Genomic DNA, 23584 nt, shown 5'->3' with positions numbered 1-23584 from the left:
TGGAGGCAGACTCCTCCATTTGGTGTGGGATGTAGAGCAAATACTGTGTTCTGATATATACAATCCTTTCCTTGATTGCTTTCAAAATTCTCACAGGCTACATGAACCATGAGGTGCAAGATACTAATTTTGGTCTCTCCTTTTGCAAATTTTACATTTTTTTGGGTGGTACTGGAATGGGGGTTAAATCCAGGGGCATTCTACCTCTGAGCTATACCTCCAGCCCTATTTTATTTTTTATTTTGAAAGAGGATTTCACTAGATTGCAGAGGGCCTCACTAATTTGCTGAGGCTGGCCACGAACCTGCGCTCCTCCTGTCTCAGCCTCCCAAGTACTGGGATTCCAGGTATGTGTCGCCATACCTGGCTTGCAAATTCTATATTTAAAAATTAATTAAATTTGTTATTTGGGATCTCAGAATAAACTGAGATTATACAGCACAATATTAATATACTATTTCATAACAAATAGAAATTATTTTTAAAAATCTGGTTCCCCAGCCAGGCGTGGTGGCGCACGCTTGTAATCCCTGCATTTGGGAGACAGAAACAGGAAGATCGCGCAGGTTCGAAGCCAGCCTTGCTGGTTTAAGAGACCCTGTTTCCAAATAAAAATATAAAATAGGTCTGGGAGTGTAGCCCGGAGATGGGTTTCCAGGAACCCCAGTACCACCAATAAAAAAAAATCTGATTCCCCAGCTTTGTGGTGTCCTAAAATGTACTTGCTTGTGTTTAACACTTCTATTATATGAGCAGCAGCAGGATTATAATCTTTTTTTTTTTTCTTATAGCAGAAGAAGGATGCAGAACTTCCTCTGGAGAAACCATAGCACTCTTACTGAGTTTGTTCTTCTAGGATTTTCTAGTAACGCAAAGATAAATGGAATTCTATTTAGTGTCTTTCTCTTCCTCTACCTCATCACCCTACTGGGCAATGGGCTAATCATCACCTTGATACGCATGGACTCCCGCCTCCATACACCCATGTACTTTTTCCTCAGTGTTCTGTCCATTCTGGACATGGGCTATGTCACCAGCACAGTGCCCCAGATGCTGGTACATCTGGTCAGCGAGAAGAAGACCATCTCCTACACTGGATGCGTGGCCCAGATGTACATCTTCCTGATGTTGGGAATCACTGAGTCTTGGCTCTTTGCAATCATGGCTTATGATAGGTATGTGGCCATTTGCCATCCTCTCAGGTATAAAATAATCATGAGCCCTTTGCTGTGTGGGTCATTGGTGGCCTTCTGTGGATTCTGGGGTGTCAGCTGTGCCCTGATATACACTGTCTCCGCTATGATTCTCCCCTATTGTGGCCCCAATGAGATCAATCACTTCTTCTGTGAAGTACCTGCGGTCTTGAAGCTGGCCTGTGCGGATACCTCTCTTAATGACCAGGTGGACTTCATCCTAGGCTTCATCCTCCTTTTGGTCCCACTCTCCCTCATTATCATTGTCTATATCAATATCTTTGCTGCTATCTTGAGGATCCGCTCAACCCAAGGGCGGCTCAAGGCCTTCTCCACCTGTGCGTCCCATATCACTGTGGTCACCATGTTCTCCATCCCATGTATGGTTATGTATATGAGACCTGGCTCCGAGTCCTCCCCAGAAGAGGACAAGAAGCTGGCTCTGTTCTACAACGTCATCTCTGCCTTCCTGAACCCCATCATCTACAGCCTCCGGAACAAAGATGTAAAGAGGGCTTTCTTCAAAGTATTAGGCTGGGGAAGAGGGTCAAAATGAAGGCTTGGGAGTGATGCTGGACAGGTGGGTCCTTGAGCTCTCCATCAAAAGAATCAAAAACAGGCACAACTGTGACAGGAACAAGACTCTGTATTGGGACTTCTTGCTTGTCAGAAGAGAGGCACAACTCTGATCTAGAAGAGTGTCACGCTGGCTCCCAGGACACAATGGAGGACTGGTTTTATTCATTTGAGCCACTCTTAGCAAAGGTGGCTATGGGTTTAGGAAGGTTAGTTGGCTTTAGGTTCATTTCAAAATGTGTTTTTTTCCTTCTTTTTCTGTGAGGGCACGTCAGCTCTGAGGAAGCCAGGGTCAGTCATCAGACTGGAGCCAAGTGAGTTTGTTCTATGGATTACCATGTTCTATATAAACATCTCTGCTTCGTGATGAGGATGAGTTCCATGGCTGTTCAGAGAGTTCACAGGTGGGGAGAGAAAAAAAAACACAAACAGTGGCAATTAACAAGTCAAGAGCCCCAGGGATTTGCTATTTCCATGACTCCTCAAAGGTTGTGTCCTTTATGTTGTTAATTTCTAATATCTAGCATTTCTGGCCTTAATGCACCTGATCTTTAAAGTTGATAAGGTTGTTTGAGGCACATACCAAACTTTGAATCGCTATCAGGATCTGAGATAAGGTCCAGGATGCATTCACCCTTTGTCCCTATGGTAATCCCTATCTCAGGAACATCAGCACCAAGAACTAAACCCAGGACCCAGCCTACATGACTTCTTCATCCAAATTCCTTCAAACATCCGGTGGGCATTCATGACATATGAATGGGATAGACTGAGTGAATTTATGCTTGAGAAAACCATGGCAGTGGGTGCCTTTCAAATGTGAAGACACCAGAGAGTAGACTCCAGAAGGACAGGCCCCATGCCGATTCATCTCTCTGTTACCAGCTTACAATAACTGGCAAAGAACTGGCATCAAAATTTATCTTAATACATGAACATGCAACTGAATGCTTGAGCTCTAGACGTATGAAATAAGTTCAAATTGAAGGGCACAAGGTACCTCCTGGAATTTCAGAACAATAATGTGATGAGAGTCCATCAGAGGCATGACAGGTTCTGCAGAAAGAACCACTGGAGACAAATCAATGGCTATCATAGGAAATAGAGCTTGGAGAAATAGCACAAATCAGTGTCACCAAGTACTATTAGGACAATATGAATTTAGAGTACATAAATCCTCATGCAATTGAAGACAGGTGTGTGTGACCACTGTAAAGATGCAGAACTGTTTCATCACCACAAAGATACATGTGGACCCCAACTCCAACTTCAGGCACTGATTGCTACTGATTTTCTCGCTTTCAGTTTAGCTTCCTAATGTTGGGAGTGTTACATTAATGGAATCATGTAGTATTGGAGACTTTTTTATTCCACTCAGCCTGTCTTTGAAATCCATCCAAATTGCTGCACACATCAGTAGTGTGCTTCGTGTGTGTGTGCGTGTGGTACTGGGAGTGAAACCCAGGGGTTACCTTCCAGACTATACTCCCAGACCTATTTTTTATTTTATTTGGAAACAAGTTCTCACTAAGATGCTGAGAGCCTCACTAAGTAGCTGAGGCTGGCTTTGAACCTGAGCGATCCTCCCGTCTCAGCCTCCCAAGGGCTGGGGTTACAAGCGTGCGCCACTATGCCTGGCTCAATAGTTCGCTTTTTTATGTTGCTGAGTAGATTCTGTTTTGTATGCAAGTAGCACAATTCCTTTACCCAGTCACCTGTTGAAGCACCCTGGGGGGTGATAGCCAAGGTTTCCAGGCTTTGGCTATTTCATATAAAGCTGATAGGAATATTGACGTAAAGATTTTTGGAAAAAAAAGTTATTTTTCTTTAGAAAAAACACAGGAATATGATTGCTGGATCAAATGATATATCTATATCTGTATACATATACACATGCATACTACATACACATACATAGGTAAGCACATTCTTTTTTAATATTTTAATCAAAACCACAATTAGATATCACTTCATATGTAATAAGATGGCTATGGTTAAAAAGACCAACAATAACAAATGTTGACAAGGATTTGGAGAAACTGGAACTCCTGCACATGCTGGTAGGAATGTAAAATGGTGCTGCTGCTTTGGGAAAAGTCTGAAAAATGTTATCGTGTTACATATGATCTATCAATTTTGCTCCTAGATATAGATCCAAGAAAAGTGATGACAAATATATTTACATAAAAATTTAAAAAACCAATGATCATAGCAACATTATTCATGACAGCTAAAAATCAATGCAAATGTCCATCACTTGGATAAATAAAATCTGATATAGCCATACTATAGAATTTTTTTTTGTACTGGGGTTTCTGGAAGCCCTTCTACCTCTGGGCTACACTCCCAGACCTATTTTTTACATTTTTTTATTTGGAAACAGGGTCTCTTAAGCCAGCGCGGCTGGCTCCGAACCTGCGCGATCCTCCTGTCTCCGCCTCCCAAGAGCGGCGATTACAAGCATTCGCCACCACGCCCGGCCTTGGAACATTATTTTGCTATAAAAAGAAATGTGGCCTGGGTTTGGTGGCACATGCTTGTAATCCCAGGATTTGGGAGGCTGAGACAGGAGGATCCGAGTTCACGGACAGCCTCTGCAACTTAGTGAGACCCTCTGCAACTTAGTGAGATCTTGTTTCAAAATAAAGAATAAAAAAGCAGGCTGGGGGTATAGCTTAGAGGTAGAATGTGCCACCATGCCTGGCTGGCTCATTTTCTAAATGAACTATTTATTTTTAAAGTTGAAGTTAGAGAATAATTTATATATGCTGAATACAAGTTCTTTGTCAAAGATGTGACTTGCAAATGTTTTCTTTTAGTGTCTGGCCTGTCTTTTCATCCTCTGAAAAGGATCTTCACAGAAAAAAAAATTTAATTTTGGTGAAATCCAGTCAGCTTATTGATATTTTTATTTTATGAATTATGTTTTGGTATAAATATCTAAAGAGTCTTTGTCTAAATTTAGGTTGTAAATATTTTCTCCTATGTTACAGATAAGTTTTATTTATCATTTTACATTTAAATTTATGATCCATTTGTTTAGCTTCCTAATGTTGGGAGTATAATTTGGGATTTTTCTTTATTTGCATAACATATGAGGTATAGATTGTGGTTCTCTTATTTCCCCTTTTAGATGCCAATTGTTCCAACAGTGTCTGCTGAAAGACTGTCTTCTCCATTAAATTGCTTTTGAGCTTTCATAAAATGCCAGTTGGCTTTACTTGTGTCTGTTTTTTTCTTTTTAAAATATATATTTTTGGTGCATTGTAATTATACATCATAGTGAGGTTCAAAGTGATGCACCTTCACACGTGCACACATCACTTGCCGTATTTCCCACGAATCGCAGCTTAGTCCCTCACCTTCCTTCCCCCATTCATGTTAGTGAAACTGACCGTGGTACCTTCATACGTGGACATAACATATGAACTGTTTCCTTCTTCAGTGTTAAAATTTAGTAGTGTGGTTCTTCCACTCTTATCCTTCCTCCCTCCCTCCCTTCCTTCCTCCCTCCTTTCCTTCCTTCCTTCCTTCCTTCCTTCCTTCCTTCCTTCCTTCCTTCCTTTTTTCTTTCTTTCATTCTTTCTTTGCAGTACTGAGGATGGAACCCAGGGACAGTCTACCTCCAAGCTATATCCTCAGCCCTATTTTTTATTATTTCTTTTGAAACAAGGGCTCAGTAAGTCGCGAAGGGCCTCACAAAGTAGCTAAGGCTGGCTGAAAATCGCAATCCTCCTGTCTCAGCCCAACTTTATTCTTTATTTCAAAAAAAATTTTAGAAACTCAGCGAGGTGTTACATGCTTATAATCCCAGCATTTGGGGGGCTGAGACAGGAGGATCACAGTTTGCAGACAGCCTCAGCTACTTAGTGAGGCCCCTTGCAACTTAATGAGACCCGGTTTCAAAATAAAGAATAAAAAATAGGGCTGGAAGTATAGCTCGAAGGTAGAATGCCCCTGGCTTCCATCCCCAGTACCGAAAAAAAAAAAATTAGTTATTTAGTTTCTTTACATTTCCATATAAGTTTTATAGTCGGCTTGTCTGCATCAACTCAATAGTTTGATGGGAATTGAATTAAATCTAAGGATCAGTTTGGAGAGATTTGATTTGATACTGGCTTTTACTTTAATTGTTTGTTTTGTTTTGTTTTGTTTTTTAGTACTGGGGATGGAACCCAGGGGCATTCTACCTTCGAGCTACACCTGCAGCCCTATTTTTAATTCTTTATTTTGAAACAGGGTCTCACTAAGTTGCAAAGGGCCTCACTAAGTAGCTGAGGCTGGCTTCAAACCTGCACAATCCTCCTGTCTCAGCCTCCCAAATGCTGGGATTACAAGCGTGCGCCACCACGCCCAGTTTACTTTAATCTTCTAATCCACCAACATAGTAGGTCTTCTCTTCATTTATTTGGGTTTATTTTCATCATTGTTAAGTTATATGTACATATTTAAATTTTATGAAAGTATTTAGGGTTTTTTTCTGGGGAGGTGTGATGCTAGGGATTGAATCCATGGGCCTTCTACCTCTGAGCTATACCCCCAGCTTTATTTTCTTTTTATTTGGAAACCAGTGTCTCACTAGGTTACTGAGAATCTCCCTAAATTGCAGAGGCTGGCTTTGAACCTGGGATCTTCCTGTCTCTGCCTCCCAAGTACTGGGATTATGGGCATGCACCAACACACCCGGCTTTTAGTATTGTTTTAATTTTTTTCACATCATAGATTTATTTATTTTTTGAACATAGTTGCACATATATATGACATGTAAAACACTTTTCCGAGCTTTTAAACATAGCTGTAACTAACACATTTAAGAAATTAAACTAAATGTTATATTAGTCCTAACCTAACTGAAATCCTGATTCTAAAGCTATGTGAAACTCTTACAATACACTGAAATTGAACATAGTTGCACATATATAGGACATGTAAAACAGTTGTCCGAGGTTTTAAACATTGCTGTAACTAACGCATATAAGAAATTAAACTAAATGTTCTATTAGTCCTAACGCTAACTGTAATCTCAATTCTAATCATATGTGAAACTCTTACAATACACTGAAATTGAACATAACTGCACATATATATGACATGTAAAACACTTTCCGAGCTTTTAAACATAGCTGTAACTAGCGCATTTAAGAAATTAAACTAAATGTTATATTAATTCTAACGCTAACTGTAATCCTAAATGTAAACCTATGTGCAACTCTTACAATACATTGAAATTAAGCATAATTGCACATATATATGACATGTAAAACACTTTTCCGAGCTTTTAAACATAGCTGTAACTAGCACATTTAAGAAATTAAACTAAATGTTATATTAGTCCTAAGGCTAACTGTAGTCCTAATCAAAGCTTTAATTTTGTTTTTTAATTGTTATTGTTCTTATGTGTAATACAATTAATTTTTGCATATTAAATTTGTATCTTGCAACATTAAGAAGCCCACTGATTGATTCTAAGAGGTTTTTTTCATTTGTTTAGAAGCCTTGGAGGTTTTTCTGTAGACAATTAGATTGTTTGCAAATAGAGGCATATAATTTAATTCTTCCTTTCAGTATATATATATTTACCTCATTGCTCGTTCTTAAAGCTGACTTTGAGTCATGTTTGAAGAGGAATAGTGAAGCCAGCAGCTTAGTCTTTTTCCTCATGGTGGGGGAAAATGCTTGATCTTTTATTACTATGCATAATGTTAGCTGGCGGTATTTAGATATTCTTCTCTAGGACGAGGAAATACCCTTCTATTCCTAGTTTGCTGAGTTTTGTTTTCTTTAGATCATGAATGGGTGTTGAATTTTGTCAAATGCCTTTTCTGCTTCAATTGGTATGACCACGTGACCTTTCTTCTTTAGACTATTAATGTGATGAATGACACTGATTTGCAAATATGGGACCAATCTTGTACTCCCGGAATGAAATACACTTGGCTATGATATATACTTTTTAATATATACTGCTGTATTTAATTGTGTCTTTACTGAGGTTACTATACAATAATAAAATACCAAAATAATAAATAATAAAATAATAAATAATAAAATAATTAAAAAAGCCGGGCGTGGTGGCGCACGCTTGTAATCCCAGCGCTTGGGAGGCTGAGACAGGAGGATCCCAGGTTCGAAGCCAGCCTCAGCTACTTAGTGAGGCTCTCAGCAATTTAGTGAGACCCTTTTTTCAAATAAAGGATAAAATAGGTCTGGGAGGATAGCCCAGAGGTAGAAAAAGCCCCTGGGTTCTACCCCTAGTACCACAAAAAAAAAAAGAAAGAAGAAAAGAAAGAAAGAAAGAAAGAAAGAAAGAAAGAAAGAAAGAAAGAAAGAAAGAAAGAAAGAAAGAAAGAAAGAAAGAAAAGAAAAGACCATAGACTGGATTAAATAGTATTTCTCAGTTCTGGAGTCTGGGAAGTTGGAGATGAAGGTCCTGGCAGGTTTGTTTCCTGGGTAGAGCTCTCTGTCTGGCTCACAGATGGCTTCCTCTTTGCAATGTCTCACATGGCCTTTCCTAGGGCATGAATCCCACCCCGAGGGCCCTGCTCGCATGGCTTTACCTAAACCTGAGTTAACCTCCAAAGCCCCATCTCCAAATACCATCATCTCGGGGTTTAGGGCTTCAATATATGAATAAGGAGTGGGAAACACAATTTAGTTCATAGGTTAAAGAACTATTTGGATTATCTATCTCATTGATATTTTGTGTTTTTTTGAGTAATTCACTTAATTGAACTCATTGAATGTATATGTATAGGGTATTTGAATTATTCCTTTAATAGCATTTTAATATCTATAGAGTCTGACATGATGTTTCCTCTTTTATTTCTCATTTTAGTAATTTGTGTCTTTTCTTTATTGGTTTTTTTTTTTTTTTTTTTTTTTTTTTGGTGGTGGTGGTACTGGGGTTCCTGGAAGCCCTTCTACCTCTGGGCTACACTCCCAGACCTATTTTTACATTTTTATTTGGAAGCAGGGTCTCCTAAGCCAGGGTGCGTGGCTGGCTTCGAACCTGCGCAATCCTCCTGTCTCTGCCTCCCAAGCGCGGGGATTACAAGCGTGCGCCACCACGCCCGGCTTCTTAATTGTTATTTTGGTTGGAGCTTCGTAAGTTTTATGGAGCTTTTAAAAAACTGACTTTTAGTTTGTTGATTTTCTCTATTTTATAGAAAAAATTTTTCTCTATTTTATAGTTTTAATTTTATTTAATTTTGTTCTTGTCTTTATTATTTCTTCCTAATGTTTATTTAGGGGTGGATTTTGCTTTTTTTTTTTTCAGCTTCTTCTGAACTTATATTATTCACATGTAGGATTTCTTTTTTTCTGAAATATACCGTTATCACTATCAATCTCCCTCTCCAAGGAAGTAATTAATTATTTCTTTAGCTGGGAATCACAAATCTTTATATGTAATACTTAATTTTTATTCAGTGAAATTTAGTTTTATTTCTCTTGAGATTCTGCCTCTGATCTATGGATAATTTAGAAATATGGTATTTCATTTCTAATAATTTGGAGAATTTTCTATTATCTTCTGTTGTTAATTTATAATTTGGTTCAATGGCTAGAGAACTTACTTTGAATGATTTTAATTATTTTAAGATTTGCAATATTAACCATAATATGATATATCATTACAGATGTTTCATTTATTCTAGGAAAGAGCAATTTTTTCATCCTCCTTTTTCTCTTGCCTTCTCTAGCTCTAATTAAATTTCATGTAAGAGTCTTTGACATTCTTGCACACCTCTTGAGTGTTCTGTTCTTTCACCTTTTTATTTTTATTTTTATTTTCGTGTTCTGGTGGATGACTTCTGTGACCTATCTTGGGGATCACTGGTTCTTTTCTCTGCTGTATTCTTTTGTTGATGAGCCAGCAGAATAAACTATTCAATTTGATATCATGCTTTTATGTCTAGCATTTTCATTTAATATTTTAAAAATTAATTTATTGCTATTTTAGACCAGTTTTAGGTTATTAATATTCTTGACACAGAGCCAATCATCTTGCAAATAAGTCAATTTCTATTCTTAGTACAATTTATTAAAGTCCTATTTCATTGCATTCTGGCCACCTCTGACTCTTATTTACAGACTCTGACAATTTCAAAGGTGAAAAATTGATAGCTCGTTGGTATTTTAATTTGCATTTCTTTTATGCCTACGGTGGTAGAATTTTCCTATTTTTTATTGAGAATTTGGATTTCCATTTATTTATTTATTTATTTATTTATTTATTTATTTATTTCGCAGGTCTGGGGATGGAATCCAGAGGCATTTGACCTCCAAGCTACACCCCCTGCCCTATTTTTTATTCTTTATTTTGAAACAGGGTCCCACTGAGTTGCAAAGGGCCTCACTACCGCAATCCTCCCATCTCAGCCTCCCAAATGCTGGGATTACAACTGTGCTCCACCATGCCCGGCTGGATTTCCTTTTTAAAGAACATATTTCTTGCCAATTCTCTGAGGTGTTTATATATTTTTTACTAATTCGTTAAAGCTCTTTCTGTGTTAATGATACTAACATTATATCCATAAGTATCTTAAGTTACAAGGCCCTGTTTTGTCGCTTGTTTTTAATTTTGCCTTATTATTTATGCAACACTCTGGCAGCTGGATGGATGGGGAAGGTAATACCTTGGAGGACATTGGGAATTTGCATTCCTGGCATTGAACTCTCAATGGGGCAGACTTTCCTGTTAAAATTTCCAGGCCATCCCAGCTGATTGTGTGTGTGTGTGTGTGTGTGTGTGTGTGTGTGTGTGTGTGTGTGTGTATTTTACATTTTACTGGGGAATGAACCCAGAGACATTCTACCTCTGAGCTACACATAATGTAGTGTATCCCAGCCCTATTTTATTTTTTATTTTCAAACAGGGTCTCATTAAGTTGCCGAGGGGCTTTCTAAGTTTCTGAGGCTGGTTTTGAACCTGCAGTCCTCCTGGCTCAGCCTCCCAAGTACTAGGATTACAGGTATTCTCCACCATGCCTGGCTCCAGTTGATTTCCCCCCCTTTTTTGTTGTACTGGGGATTGAATCCAGGAGCATTCTACCTCCAAGCAACATGCCCAGCCCTTTTTATTTTTTTTGTTTTTTGAAACAGAGTCTTGTTAGGTGGTTGAGGCTGTCTCAGGACCTAAGAACCCCCTCTTAGCTGGGTTTTTTTCCAAAGGCTCCCACAGGCAGTGCAGATCAGCAAGGGTTGGGGGAGAGGATCTCAAAGGCGGCTGCGTGTTAGCCTGAGACACGTCTCCAGCGTCATCCAGGGATTGATTTGTTGGGTGCTGGAGTTTCTTCAGTAAGAAGTGGAGACAAAACCAGTAAATATGAGTGAGACCTGGTAATGTGACTTTACAAACCAGTGAAACCTAGAAAAAATAATTTCCGTTTGTGAGGATTCTACGAGGAATAAGCCACCTTTGGTGGGAGATCTGTCAGAGTTCTAGACGGGGTAAGTCAGCTCTGGGGGAAAGTCTCTCCAATAAAGAGAGAACAGAGCCAAAACTCCCCACTGAGTGTTTACTTCTCTCCAGACTCCCCTACATTTTGCATGTTGGGGTAGCATGACGCCCACTCCCACTCTCTCCCCTTCTAATTGCCCTCATTGCTCTCCTCTTTAGGCGAAGAAGAGTCATTTTTCTTAGATATCATCCAAGATAGGCTATACTTTTTTTTTTAAATGGACTTTATTAAAGTAAGGGGAGAAGGAAAAATCAAGAGGTATTTTTTGTTTTGTTTTGTTTTTGGTATGGGGGAATGAACCCAGAGGCATTCTACCTTTGAGTTATACTCCCAGCTCTTTTTATTTTTTGTTTTGAAACAGGATCTTGCTAAGTTGCTGAGTCTCCCTCAATTGCTAAGGCCGTCCTTGAGCCTGTGATCCTCCTGTCCCAGCCTCCCACGTACCGGGATTGCATGCATGTGCTGCCATGCCCAGATTTTTTTTTTAAAGCATCAAGAGAAACAAAACAGCCCTTCCCCCAGAATGCTTTCCATCAGTCTCGGATGCTCTAACCAGAGAAGTTTTTATGTTGGTAGACGTAGGTTTGTTTCTCCCCTCCCAAGTTCCTTTCTCACACTAAGATTCTTCACTTTTCCAGTTTTGAGTTTCTAGTTCCTAATTCCTCCACTTTTCTTTTTCATCTACTCCATAGGCTCCAGTCCTTTCCACAGCCCAGGGGAATCACAGCTGGTTATTGGCTGACGGTTCATTCCTCAGTAATAAAATTTAAAAGTAAGCTAATATGTAATGAAATATTAAAAATGCCAGGGTCTGTACTAAGCAATTTTTTTGTTCGTTTTTGTTTTTAGTGGTACTGGGGTTCCTAGAAGCCCTTCTATCTCCAGGCTACATTCCCAGACCTATTTTATACTTTTTTGTTTGGAAACAGGGTCTCTTAAGCCAGCGTGGCTGGCTTCAAACCTGCGTGATCCTCCTGTCTCCGCCTCCCAAGTGTGGGGATTACAAGCGTGTGCCACCACGCCTGGCTTTGTATTAAGCAATTTCATACATTCATTTAATCATCACAACTTCCCTATAAGGAAGAATCACAAACCTCAGAGAGAATAAAAGACCTGCCCCCCAAAAAAATTCATGTACCTAGAAATTGGTGAAACCAAATTTCTCATTGTGGTCTATCTGGCACTGACATTCGGGTTTAGACTTCAGTGCCAGACAGTGCACCCGACCTTCACAATTGTCTTACATAACATCGTTCTATATACTGCAGAAGTCTGAGTATGTATTTTGCTCCCTTCTGGGCAAGGGTAAGGAGTTACCTTTACAGAGTCCAGCTCTTCCATGTCTCTTACAAGAGTCTTTGGGGAGTTGGTGATTACAAGTCCTGCTTTGCTGAACTCCCCAGGACTTATGCTCTAATGCCTCAGTCTGGAGCCCTACTCCCTCCCATCAATTTCAGGAAAGCCTTCTTCACATCCTTGTTCCTTAGACTGTAGATGACAGGGTTGAGAAAAGCTGTGGCAATGTTATAGAAAAGGGCCATTTTCTTGCCGCTGTTTGACAAGGAGCCAGAACCGGGGCCCATGTACATGATGATGCACGGGACGGCGAACATGGTGACCACGGTGATGTGGGATGCGCAGGTGGAGAAGGCCTTCAGCCGCCCCTGGGCCGAACGGATCTTCATGATGGTGGCGAAGATGTTGGCATAGACAATGACAATCAGGGAGAGAGGGACCACAATGACATTGAAGCCTGTGATGAAATCCACCAAGTCATTGAAGGATGTGTCTGCACAGGCCAGCTTCAGAACCGCAGGGACCTCACAGAAGTAGTGGTCGATTTCATTAGGACCGCAGTAGGGCAGATGCATCGCGAAGAAGGTATAGCACAGGCCGCCCACCACACCATAGGCTGCGCAGATACCCACCATGAGGACACACATCCCACGGCTCATGATGACCTTGTACCTGAGAGGGTGGCAGATGGCCACATACCTGTCCACGGACATGATGGAGAAAAGCCAGGACTCAGTAACCCCAAAGAGGAGGAAGATGTACATCTGGGCCACACACCTAGCGAAGGAGATGGTCCTCTTCTTGCTGAGGATGTGCACAAGCATCTGGGGCACGGTAGTGGTGGTGTAGCACACATCCAGCATGGAGAGGACACCGATAAAGAAGTACATGGGTGTGTGGAGGCGCGAGTCCTGGTGGATGAGCGTGATGAGGAGGCTGTTGCTCACAAGGATCAGCAGGTAGAAAACTAAAAAGAAGGTGAAGAGCAGGGGATTGGTCCTGGGGTTGAGGGTGAAGCCCAGTAGAATGAATTCTGTCACCAGGGACTGGTTGAATTCCTGCATCATGATCTGCCTGTTTAAAGAGTTTTTATATGTAATTTACTGAGTGTCTGTGTCGAGAGTGTGTAAGGAATTTGCACACTCACTATTTCATTTGCATTTTCTGACAGTATCAGGAAGCTTGGTTTGGCAGGAGGCACTCAACGCGGTGTGAGACTAGAGCTTGGGCTGTTGTGTTGGGCAATGTGGAGAGGCAGAGAGAGCCCTGCGTTTGAAGTTGGGATGACTAAGGCCCCAGGAACAGCCTTGGTATTCTTGCTGTGTGTCCATGCAGATTACTTCACCTCTCTGAGCCTTTGCGTCCTCATCTGTGCTGTAGAAATCTGGTAAATGCCAGAAACGCAGAAGGGACCAGCCGGTGTCTGCTGAGCCAGCATGAGGCGAGAACATCTCTCTGCCTCCTAAACCACCATGAGAGCTCAACAAACATGCCAGCTGGGGAGAGGGGGCAGCCACCTCTCTCTGGGACAGGTAGGGCCCAGGCAGAGAAAAGTATGGGCCTGCCCTGAGCCTGACTGCTCCCTTTGTCTCTGGCCCCAAGGCCACACAGGCTCTCTCACCAGCGGCCTGACTCCAGCTGCAGGTCTCACTGCCAGTGGATCCAAGACCAGAAGGAGGCTGTCCACTATTGCCAGCCTCCTGCCCTCCTCCAAGCCTGCCCCCCAGCTAGAGCAGGAAGAGCTTAACCCTTATACTGAAGGAGCCCAGCCTTCCGAATGAGCATTAAGACCCAACCAACTCTCCTCACCATTGTGCCCATTCTACCTTGTAAAAGCTGGGCTCTTGTCTCACTGGATCTCTAGTTTGCCATGTGACTTTGGGCAAGCCACCCAAACTCCTTAACCCTCATGAAATCACCTATCAGATGAGGGTGGTGGATAATCTGCAGTGGTGCCTCTGGGACAGACATTCAACACTTTTAATTTATGCCTAGATTTGGGACCAGGAGATGGAGGTTAAAGAGACAGAACAAAGAGCACCCAGGCCCATAGCCCCACTTCTCCCTGGGTGCCTCTGTGGTTACATGTTGACCACACTGTTGAGGACAATCAAGTCTGAAACAGGCAGGGAGTGTACACGGTGGCGGTGCTCTCTTCTGCAATGGTGGCTCCCTCAGAACAGGACTGGAAAGGCCTGTTGCACTGGGTGGGCATTTAGCTGTGAGACTTGACCTCTTGTGATTTCACAGGTACTGATTTTCAATCCTCTTAAAACCCCTGAATCTTTTTGTAAAGGGCAAAGTTCTGCAGGAGTATGGGACCCATATCATCCACCCTCACCTGGATACGCATGTCCTCCGTGGCTCTTTTTACTAGTGGAAGCTACCTTGAACCTCGCTTTGATAACCACTAGTACAATCCTCTCATTGTACCAAAGCAGCTGGGATGGGGCTGTACTGCAAAACAGTGCCCAAGTAGGGTGAACCCCTGGGAACCTGCAGTGTCCAGTGTTACTCTTTGAGATGGACCAGGATGTGAGACTTAGAGACAGGGACTCTGATGCTGCAAACCACCTCAGCTCCTGAGATACAGATGCCCTTAATCAAGAGTTATGGTGATGGCTGCCCAATTTTTACCTGATGCATGTGCCTGTGGCTAGAGGCAGAGGAAGCCAAGGAGATGCGGGTGACTGGTCCCTGCCGTCTAGGACTCCTTGCCTTTTAATGAATTTGTGTCCTCACCCACAGTGAGGCCTGGAACTGGTTTTTACTCTCACTTTCCTTGGCTGGCTGTATATCTCAGGGTCAATTGCTTGGCTTCTGGAGCCTCAGGTTCTGACTTTGTCGCAGCTAGGTTTGAGGATGACCTGTTGTCAATGAGAAGACAGAAATGGATCATGTGACTGCAGGGTCCAGGTAGAGCGTGAGTCTCTAGCCCCCAGCTTGGCTGGGAATGGAGCTGAGGATACAACCTTGGTCCCTCGCCAGGAAATAATGGAAAGCTTTATACTTTAGTCGTATACGTCCTCTTCTTATATCTCTCCTTCCACAGCACAGATGAGATGAAACTGGCCACAACTCATAACTCCTTATCTACAGAAAAAAGGCTGATTGCAATAATATCTGGTCCAAAAGATACATAGATACATGTTTCTCTTCTCTTCCCCTTTCGCAAGCTCCTTCCCCCATATCTATCTCTCTCTCTCTCTCTCTCTCTCTCTCTCTCTCTCTCTCTCTCTCTCTCTCTCTCTCTCTTTCTCTCTCTCTCTCTCTCACACACACACACACACACACACACACATGCACAAACACACACATGTACACACACACAGCCCCATCCCCCAGAACCAACACAGATGTTTAGAGCTATGAATGCTCCAGAGAACTAAAAGTCAAGAAAAAGCAGAGAGTGATGGAGAAATTATGGTGAGGCTCCAGAAAGAAGAAAGAGATGCACAAAAAGAATTTAAGGCAGAAGAGCAGAGGAGGGCACAGAGAACTAGAGCTGAGGGGCACGAGGCGGGGAGAGGGGGCCAGAGCACAGTGGATGGCAACAAGAGAGGGAGAGGGGCTCAGGAGGAGGAGGACGGTGGGGGAACGTGTGTTCTTGTATTAGAAGAGGGGCAAAGGCCTAAAGAGGCTCAGAGACAGTGGGAACTAAAGGATGACTGCAGAGGGACCAGAGAAAGTGAGAAAGTGAAAGGCTATAGAGGGAGGAGAAGAGGGATGCCTGAGATGCTGCCGGGCTTGGAGGCACACGCCTATAATCCCAGTACTTGAGAGACGGAGACAAGAGAATCACAGGTTTGAAGGCCAGCCCCAGAAATTTAGTGAGACCCTGAGCAACTTAACAAGACCATGTTTTGAAAATAAGTAAAAAAGGCTGGGGGTGTAGCTTAGAGATAAAATGCTTCTGGGTTCAAGCCCAGTACAAAAAAAAAAGTATCTGAAATGATGCTGAGCAAGTCATTTGTGAGGGTTGTGAGAGACACTGAGCGCAGACCAGTGGAGTGGGGAAGGGGAGAGGGCAGAGTGCTGGAGGTGGAGCCAGAGAGCAGGCAGCTGGGTGCCTGTGGATGAGGGGGGAGATGGACAGAGTGGTGGAGGCCAAGAGATCCAGGTGGGGAGGAGGATGGGGAGTCCCCCAATGGGGGAGCCCTGTAAGTCAGAAAGATGAGGGCAAGAAGAGTGATCAGGGACAGCTGAAAGGGAGGTGGCTGTGCTGCTGGAAAATCCAAGGGCAGGGAGAGCCCGAGAATGAAAAACAGAAGTCAGCCAGGTATGGTGGTGCATGCTTGTAATCCCAGCATTCGGGAGGCTGAGACCTGAGGATCACGGTTCGCGGACAGCCTCAGCTACTTAGTGGGGCCCTCTGCAACTCAGTGAGAGCCGATTTCAAAATAAAGAATAAAAAATAGGGCAGAAGGTGTAGCTCGGAGGTCGAATGCCCCTGGGTTCCATCCCCAGGCCTGCAAAAAAAAAGAAAGAAAGAAGAAAGAAAGAAAGAAAGAAAGAAAGAAAGAAAGAAAGAAAGAAAGAAGTCAGGAGAGAAAGAAAGGCAGAAAAAGTGAGCTCAGGGCCCAGACAGAACAGCAGAACCAGACGAGGGGAAGATGGGACAAAAACTTTGGAAACAGAGATGAGCAAACAGTAGCAGAGGCAGGGAGAGATGAAAAGCAAGAGGGACAGAGTGATAACAACAGACCCAGAAAGATTCAAAAAGAAGGAGGCAGGTATAGGCAGCTGGGTATCCACTCACATAGACCTGGGTTTGGATAGAGACAGAGTGACAGGCAGTCAGCCAGCAGATACGGCAGACGAGCTTGGGCTCCTACCTGGAGCTCTCGGTCAGCAAGGCTGGAGAGAAGGGCAGCTGACAGCTCCCCAGGAGGACTGGGGACATTGCTATACTGAGCTTATAGTCCTGCATGGAAGAAAAGGTGGGCGGGGCCCACTTGGACTCAGGGGCCCACTCCTGAGTGGCACTTGATCCCAAGGCTTTAGCCAAGACAGTTCATGCAGCTACATCTGGCTCAGGTTAGAAGCACAATGGGCCCTGGGGTGCTTTGGGGCCTTGCTCCTCAAGGACACTCAGGCTATGCCCTCACTTGGAATCCAGGTCCAGCTGGGGAGGGGAGGTTTATGGAGGACAGGGGTACAGATGCTAGGGACATCTGGGGCCCCAGGGCAAGTATTTTTTCAGTGACTTCTCCTTCCCCAGGAAAGGAAAATTTGAGGTACCCTGGGAGGTGATGAAGGCCATGAAACTGTCCTCTCTCCCTGCCAGGGCATGTCCCCAGGGATGTTTAATCCATTAGGCACTGAAGACAGAGTGTCTAGGGTCTGTGAGCTTTACTGGTCTACTTGGAGACTTGAAAGAAAACAGTCTAAGACAGAAACCGAAAGCATGCAAAATAAAAATTAGTGTTTAAATGACTATTAAATGTAACTTATCAGTCAACTATAATTCACTAAACTCTCACATAGCCATATAGAAAATTATATACTATTTGTATTCAGTAGGGAACATGTGTACATTTTAACACATTTATTATAAAATATAGTGTCCCTACAAGTTTTTAGTTCCCCAGTGGCCCCTCTGGTCTCAGCCTTTTGAGCATATTTCAGGTTCTCTAGTGAGAAGCTCATTTCTTCAAATGGAGAGCATAGGAAGAGAAGGGGCCAGAAACGTGGCACAGAAGATTCAAGGCAGACGATAGAAAAAACTTACATCTCAGAGTGAGGTAGCAGGAAAGACCTTGGACCCCCACTTTTTTTCTGATACTGGGGACTGAACTCAGGGGCATTCTACCTCTGAGCTGTACCCTCAGCCCTACTTTATTGTTATTGTTATTTTTTATTTTGAAACAGAGCCCAACTAAGTCTCTGAGGCTGGGCGAAAACCTGCAGTCCTCCTGTCTTAGCCTCCCAAGTACTGAGGTTACAAGTGTGGGTCACCATGCCTAGTTGAGCTCCTACTTTTGATGACTTTGGCCAAAGTGGGGGTTCCCTGCAGCACTGACCTTGACATGGAGACCTCTCCTCCAGTATAGATTACCTCTGGATTTAATGGTGTCCACATCCAGCTCTATCTGACTTAGGCTCTCTCTGAGACCCTCAGAGCTGCAAGCCTTTGCCTGTCCAGGGAACCTCCCACTGCAGGGATCTTCTTACACTTCAGGAGGGCTGTTTCTTTTCCAGCATCTCTGTGGTCCAACTTGAACCTTCTTTCCTGGCTGCCTGACCCCAAGTCCTCAGGGTCTGTATGTCTGTGACCCATCTCCCCTCTCAAGAGTCAGGGCAGGAATTCATCAACTGGGCTCTACAGGTGTCCACACAGCTGCTGTAACTGACTTTCTAACCCAAAGCCCTGACTCTGCTCATGCCCCATTTAGGAAGCTTTGGTGGTTCCCATCTGTGGAACTGATCTCAGCTCCTGCCTGGCAGCCGGAGCTCTTCTGAGTGAGCTACTCTTAGCTCTACAGGCTCCAGGCTCCAGCCCCTCTGCGGTCCTTTGACTGACACCTTACTCTCTAGGCAGCCAGAACCACCTGTAGATGTCCTAGCTCATGCACTCCCCCGACCTCAGTGCCCTGCCACGGCAAACTGGCTGGAAAACACCTGTGTGTGCCCCCCAAGCCCAGCTCCAACACTCCCTCCTCTGTGAGTCTTCCCTTGCAAACTCGGCTGGCCTTCTTTGAGGACTCCTGCTCTTATGCCTTTACAGCTCCACCCTACACTCCATGTCAGGGAGGCCAGCTCTAAGCTCTTCCTTCATGCCAGCCCCACAGGACTGTTTAACATGTTTCTCTCAGTGCCATCTCTCTCTCACTGACCAGTTTTTTGATTCTATACAGAATCACAGATGCCAATGGTATGTCAGACCTTACTCGCCACCAGAAAGGAAACATGAACAGGACTTGGTCCTTGACTCCGCCTATGATGAGCCTGAGGACTGGTCGTGAGGATGGAGATGGATACATGTGTCGTTAGGTCCTGGAGAAAGGCATATGCAGATTCCAAAGTGACACCAGATTCTGTAGTGGCACAGAGGACAATCCCAGTGTTCTTTTTCTCTGAAGGACGTAGAAGGTATTTGCAGAAGAGGCTGTATGTGAGTTGAGTCTTGAGAGATAGCTAATGAGCTAGATTTTTAGAGAACAGAGAAGAGGGAAATTCAGGTACAGGGAACAGAGTGTGCAAAGGTATCAGAGAAGAAGATAAAATGGCCATATATTCCTTCTTTCAGGCCACCTGAGGCCAGTGATAGTGCCAATTGCATCTGTGTTGCTAGTGTCTAGCACAGGGCTTGACACAGAGGGGACTGCAATAAGGATGGAGTGAATAAGTGAACAAACAGTGCATCTGATGGATAGAGAGAAGTCTGATATGGACAGAGCACAAGAGAAATCATCCATCGGTCAGAGCATCCAGGGAGGATAGGATTCAAAGAGAACAGGTTTGGAACTTTAGGTCTGGCTAGGTCAGGGACTCCCAGCTGGATCTCCAGTCCTGGCGGCTCCCCCGAAGGCTCCTCAGGGCGCTGGCTTCTGGCTCAGGTCCATAGCTCATTCCCACTTTGTATCTGGTTCCCCAAGGTCTCAACCCTTCCAAATCCCATGAAGGTGGCAAAAATAATTTCCTAGCCAAAGACATAGGTAAATCGTTTGGCAAAAGATTGTTTTTTCTGATCAGCAAATTGACTTATATAGAAAAACAGCTGCCTCCACTTCTTTCTGGATGAAGGCAAGGTGGAAAAAACAAAAATAGAAAATGTTTTACAAAACCATAAAGAATAAAATTATACCACTTGCAGGAAAATGGATGAAACTAGACAATATTAAGCTAAATGAAATCAGCTAGTGCCAGAAAGTCAAGGGTCATATGTTTTCTCTCATCTGTGGGAGCTGGAGAGAAAATAGAAACAGTAGGGACCGGTAGATAGTGGAAGAGGATTGGGAGAAAGAAGTAGGGAGGGGAAAAGGAGGAGTGAGGAAGGAAACAGTTCAAACAATGCTATGTCCCTATGTAAAGGTATCACTACCAACCTCACTAACAAGTATGTGGAGGGAAGGGATGGGAGTGAGGTGGGGTGTGAAGGGAAACAGACCAAGTGATGTGTGCGCGTATGGATGTCTCACTTTGAATCGCACTATGATGTATAATTACAATGCACCAAGAAAAGTATTTTTTTTTTTTTTGGTGGTACTGGGGATGGAACCCAGAGGCTTTCTACCTCCGGGCTATACTCCCAGACCCATTTTATATTTTTATTTGGAAACAGGGTCTCACTAAGTTGCTGAGAGCCTCACTAAGTAGCTGAGAGCCTCACTAAGTAGCTGAGGCTGGCTTCGAACCTGTGCGATCCTCCTGTCTCAGCCTCCCAAGCGCAGGGATTACAAGCGTGCACCACCACGCCCGGCTAGAAAAGTATTTTTAAAAAGTACAAAGTTCGCCGGGCGTGGTGGCACACGCTTGTAATCCCCCCGCGCTTGGGAGGCAGAGACAGGAGGATCGCGCAGGTTCGAAGCCAGCCGCGTGCGCTGGCTTAGGAGACCCTGTTTCCACATAAAAATGTAAAAATAGGTCTGGGAGTGTAGTCCGGAGATAGAAGGGCTTCCAGGAACCCCAGTACCACCAAAAAAAAAAAAAGTACAAAGTTCAATCTAGTGTGTATATGACAAAATAACCTTATTCTTCATTAAAAAACAAAAATATAAAATCATTTAAATCAGTGAGAAAACCAAGAAGAAATTGTTTCAGTCCGTAAGACAAGATGGAACCAACAGCAATTCAATATTTACAGTGTACTGTTGACATGAATTTCTCACTAAACCCTCAGAATCCTGAATGGGAGTCACTATTCTTGTTTTATGGAAGAAGAAATTGGAAATCGAGCCAAACCTTGGCAGCCATTCTAGAAAATATCAAACTTTGGAAGAGAAGGAGGGGTCAAAGGATGGTAATGTCTTGTTGGTGAAGCAGAGGGGTAAGAGGGGTAAACACAGGTCTAGAGTCAGCCACATTTGCATTCTTTCCCCTTTCTACGTCGTGGGCTGTGGGGAAGGTCAGTTTAGTTCTTTTTGTCTGTTTCATTGATAAAATGAAGGTTAATATAACTTACCAGTTGATGTTATTGTTATAATGAGATAATGAATATAAAGGTAAATAAATGTAAACTTCCCTTGAGAGAGCTCATCAAATATTGTAGATTCACCCACCATCCAAATATAACAATCTCCCCCTTATCCACAGGGGATACAATCCAAACCCCCCACGGATACCTGAAATGGAAGATGGTACCGAACCCTATACGTACTAACAGGCGGGTACCATATACAGTGTGGATACACTGGACAAAAGGATGAGTCACATCTTGGACTAGGCAGGATGATAGGAGTGTTCATTGCACAAGTCTGAAAGAACATGCAACTTGAAATTATGAATTGCTTATTTCTGAATTTTTTCATTTAATATTTTCAGATGACAATTGACTGTGGGTTACACAAACCACAGAAAGAGAAACTGTGGGTATGCTGATGACAACCAATTCACCATTTCCTGTCTGTACTCCTACGCATAATCACTCGAGTGAGCTTGGAAGCAGATCTTTCCCTAGGTGCATCTTGAGATGACTTGAGCTGATAGCAATGAAAGCGAGTCCTGTACCTAATAGTGCAAATATCCCTTTTCATAATAATGCTGATGAGATTTGTTCAATTGAGCGTATAAACTCCTATGAGTCTCATTTGAACCTGTCCTTACATTGTTCTGGTTTCTTCATGAATTGATGAGCTCAGTGAAATCTTTGACCTGTGTTCATTTTATAACCATAAAGGAAAAGATGCCTAAGTTCACCTGCATTAAATTAAGAATTCTATTTATCAAAAGTCATTCCTATGCATTTATATTCTATTTATCAAAAGAAAGAGAATAGTCTTCCTCAGTAAAAATAAATCAAGTTATATAAGTGTCCAAAAACCTATTGTTGAGAGATTGTGATAAGATATAGAAACATTCACAGTGAATACTTTAGCTAAAAACTCATAAAAGCAGATAAATTGCTCAAGAACATGGTGTATATTTCTTTAAAAATATTAATAAAAAGAACTAAAACATAAACACTAGACTGTTAACAGTGTTATCACCAGGTCTTAGGTAATGAAAGATTTTCTTCTTTATGTTTGCCTCTGCTTCATAACATTTTAAGAATAAACATGTAGTACTTTTGTGAAAAAGAAAACAAGTAATGAACTCATAGACAATATTTTCAATGCATGTAATAGACCAAAAAAATATATGTTCAAATGTATAACAAACTACCAATCAAGAAAAGGCCAAGAATGGTTAGTGTGATTCACCATGACACATGCCTAATATGTAGTATCTTGTTTAATCCTCTGACAACCTTCTAAGTGTTATACTATTTTCTTCCCACATAAAGTTGGGGAAATTGAGACCCAGAGGCATTGGGTAACTTGCCTATCATTGCTGAGTTAATAAAAAGGTTGGAACTTAACCCTAAAGTCTGACTCTAGAGACTCCTATACTACACAGCAACCAGGAAATTGCCAGTAAAACAAAAGGCCACTTTCCATCTATGAGATGGATAGAAACATTAGAACATTTGATACATCAATATCAAGTGTTGGTGAGGGTGACAGGTTCATACAACTATCTGCAAGAATAATTTAGAAGCATCTAGTAAATTTGAAATTTCTTTGGTCTTACAATCCACAAAGTCTACTTCTACACATAAACCCTAGAAAATATCTACATATTGGAAAACGCCCAAAGGCATTTTTGCAGAATTATTTAAATAGTAAAAAATGGAAATAAACAAATATTCAATAGAAGGGAATTAGATAAGTGAAATGCTTGCCAAAGGGAATGAGCTAGACCTATAATTATCAAATGACTAGATGTCAGAAACATGATGTTTTGAGTTAAATACTTTTTAAAATCATACCGAATCATGCTACCATTAGGAAATTTAAGCACATACAAGAACAATTCTGTGTTGTTCATGGCTATAATCATATGTAAGCAAAAGTTTAA

General features: G+C 42.5%; 2 protein-coding genes across 2 annotated transcripts in view; one reads left to right on the top strand and one right to left on the bottom strand.

The window, feature by feature from the left end:
• Positions 1-801: 801 nt before the first annotated feature.
• LOC308261161 (olfactory receptor 2A12-like) overlaps positions 802-23584 on the top strand; it is a gene marked incomplete at both ends in the record, with an annotated part of 40445 nt that continues 17662 nt past the window's right edge. The window contains one exon of the mRNA XM_080692884.1: positions 802-1112. Within this exon, the coding sequence (XP_080549010.1) occupies positions 802-1112 (311 nt within the window). The remainder of the gene's footprint in view (positions 1113-23584) is intronic.
• LOC308259621 (olfactory receptor 2G3-like) lies at positions 12652-13593 on the bottom strand (the record flags this gene model as incomplete). Its single annotated transcript, XM_080690752.1, has 1 exon — positions 12652-13593. The coding sequence occupies one exon, from the start codon at positions 13591-13593 to the stop codon at positions 12652-12654; it is 942 nt and encodes a 313-aa protein (XP_080546878.1).

This window comes from Muscardinus avellanarius, assembly GCF_963383645.1.
Source record: "Muscardinus avellanarius genome assembly, chromosome: 3".
NCBI classification, from domain to species: domain Eukaryota; kingdom Metazoa; phylum Chordata; class Mammalia; order Rodentia; family Gliridae; genus Muscardinus; species Muscardinus avellanarius.
This window is presented reverse-complemented; position numbering and strand designations above follow the sequence as displayed.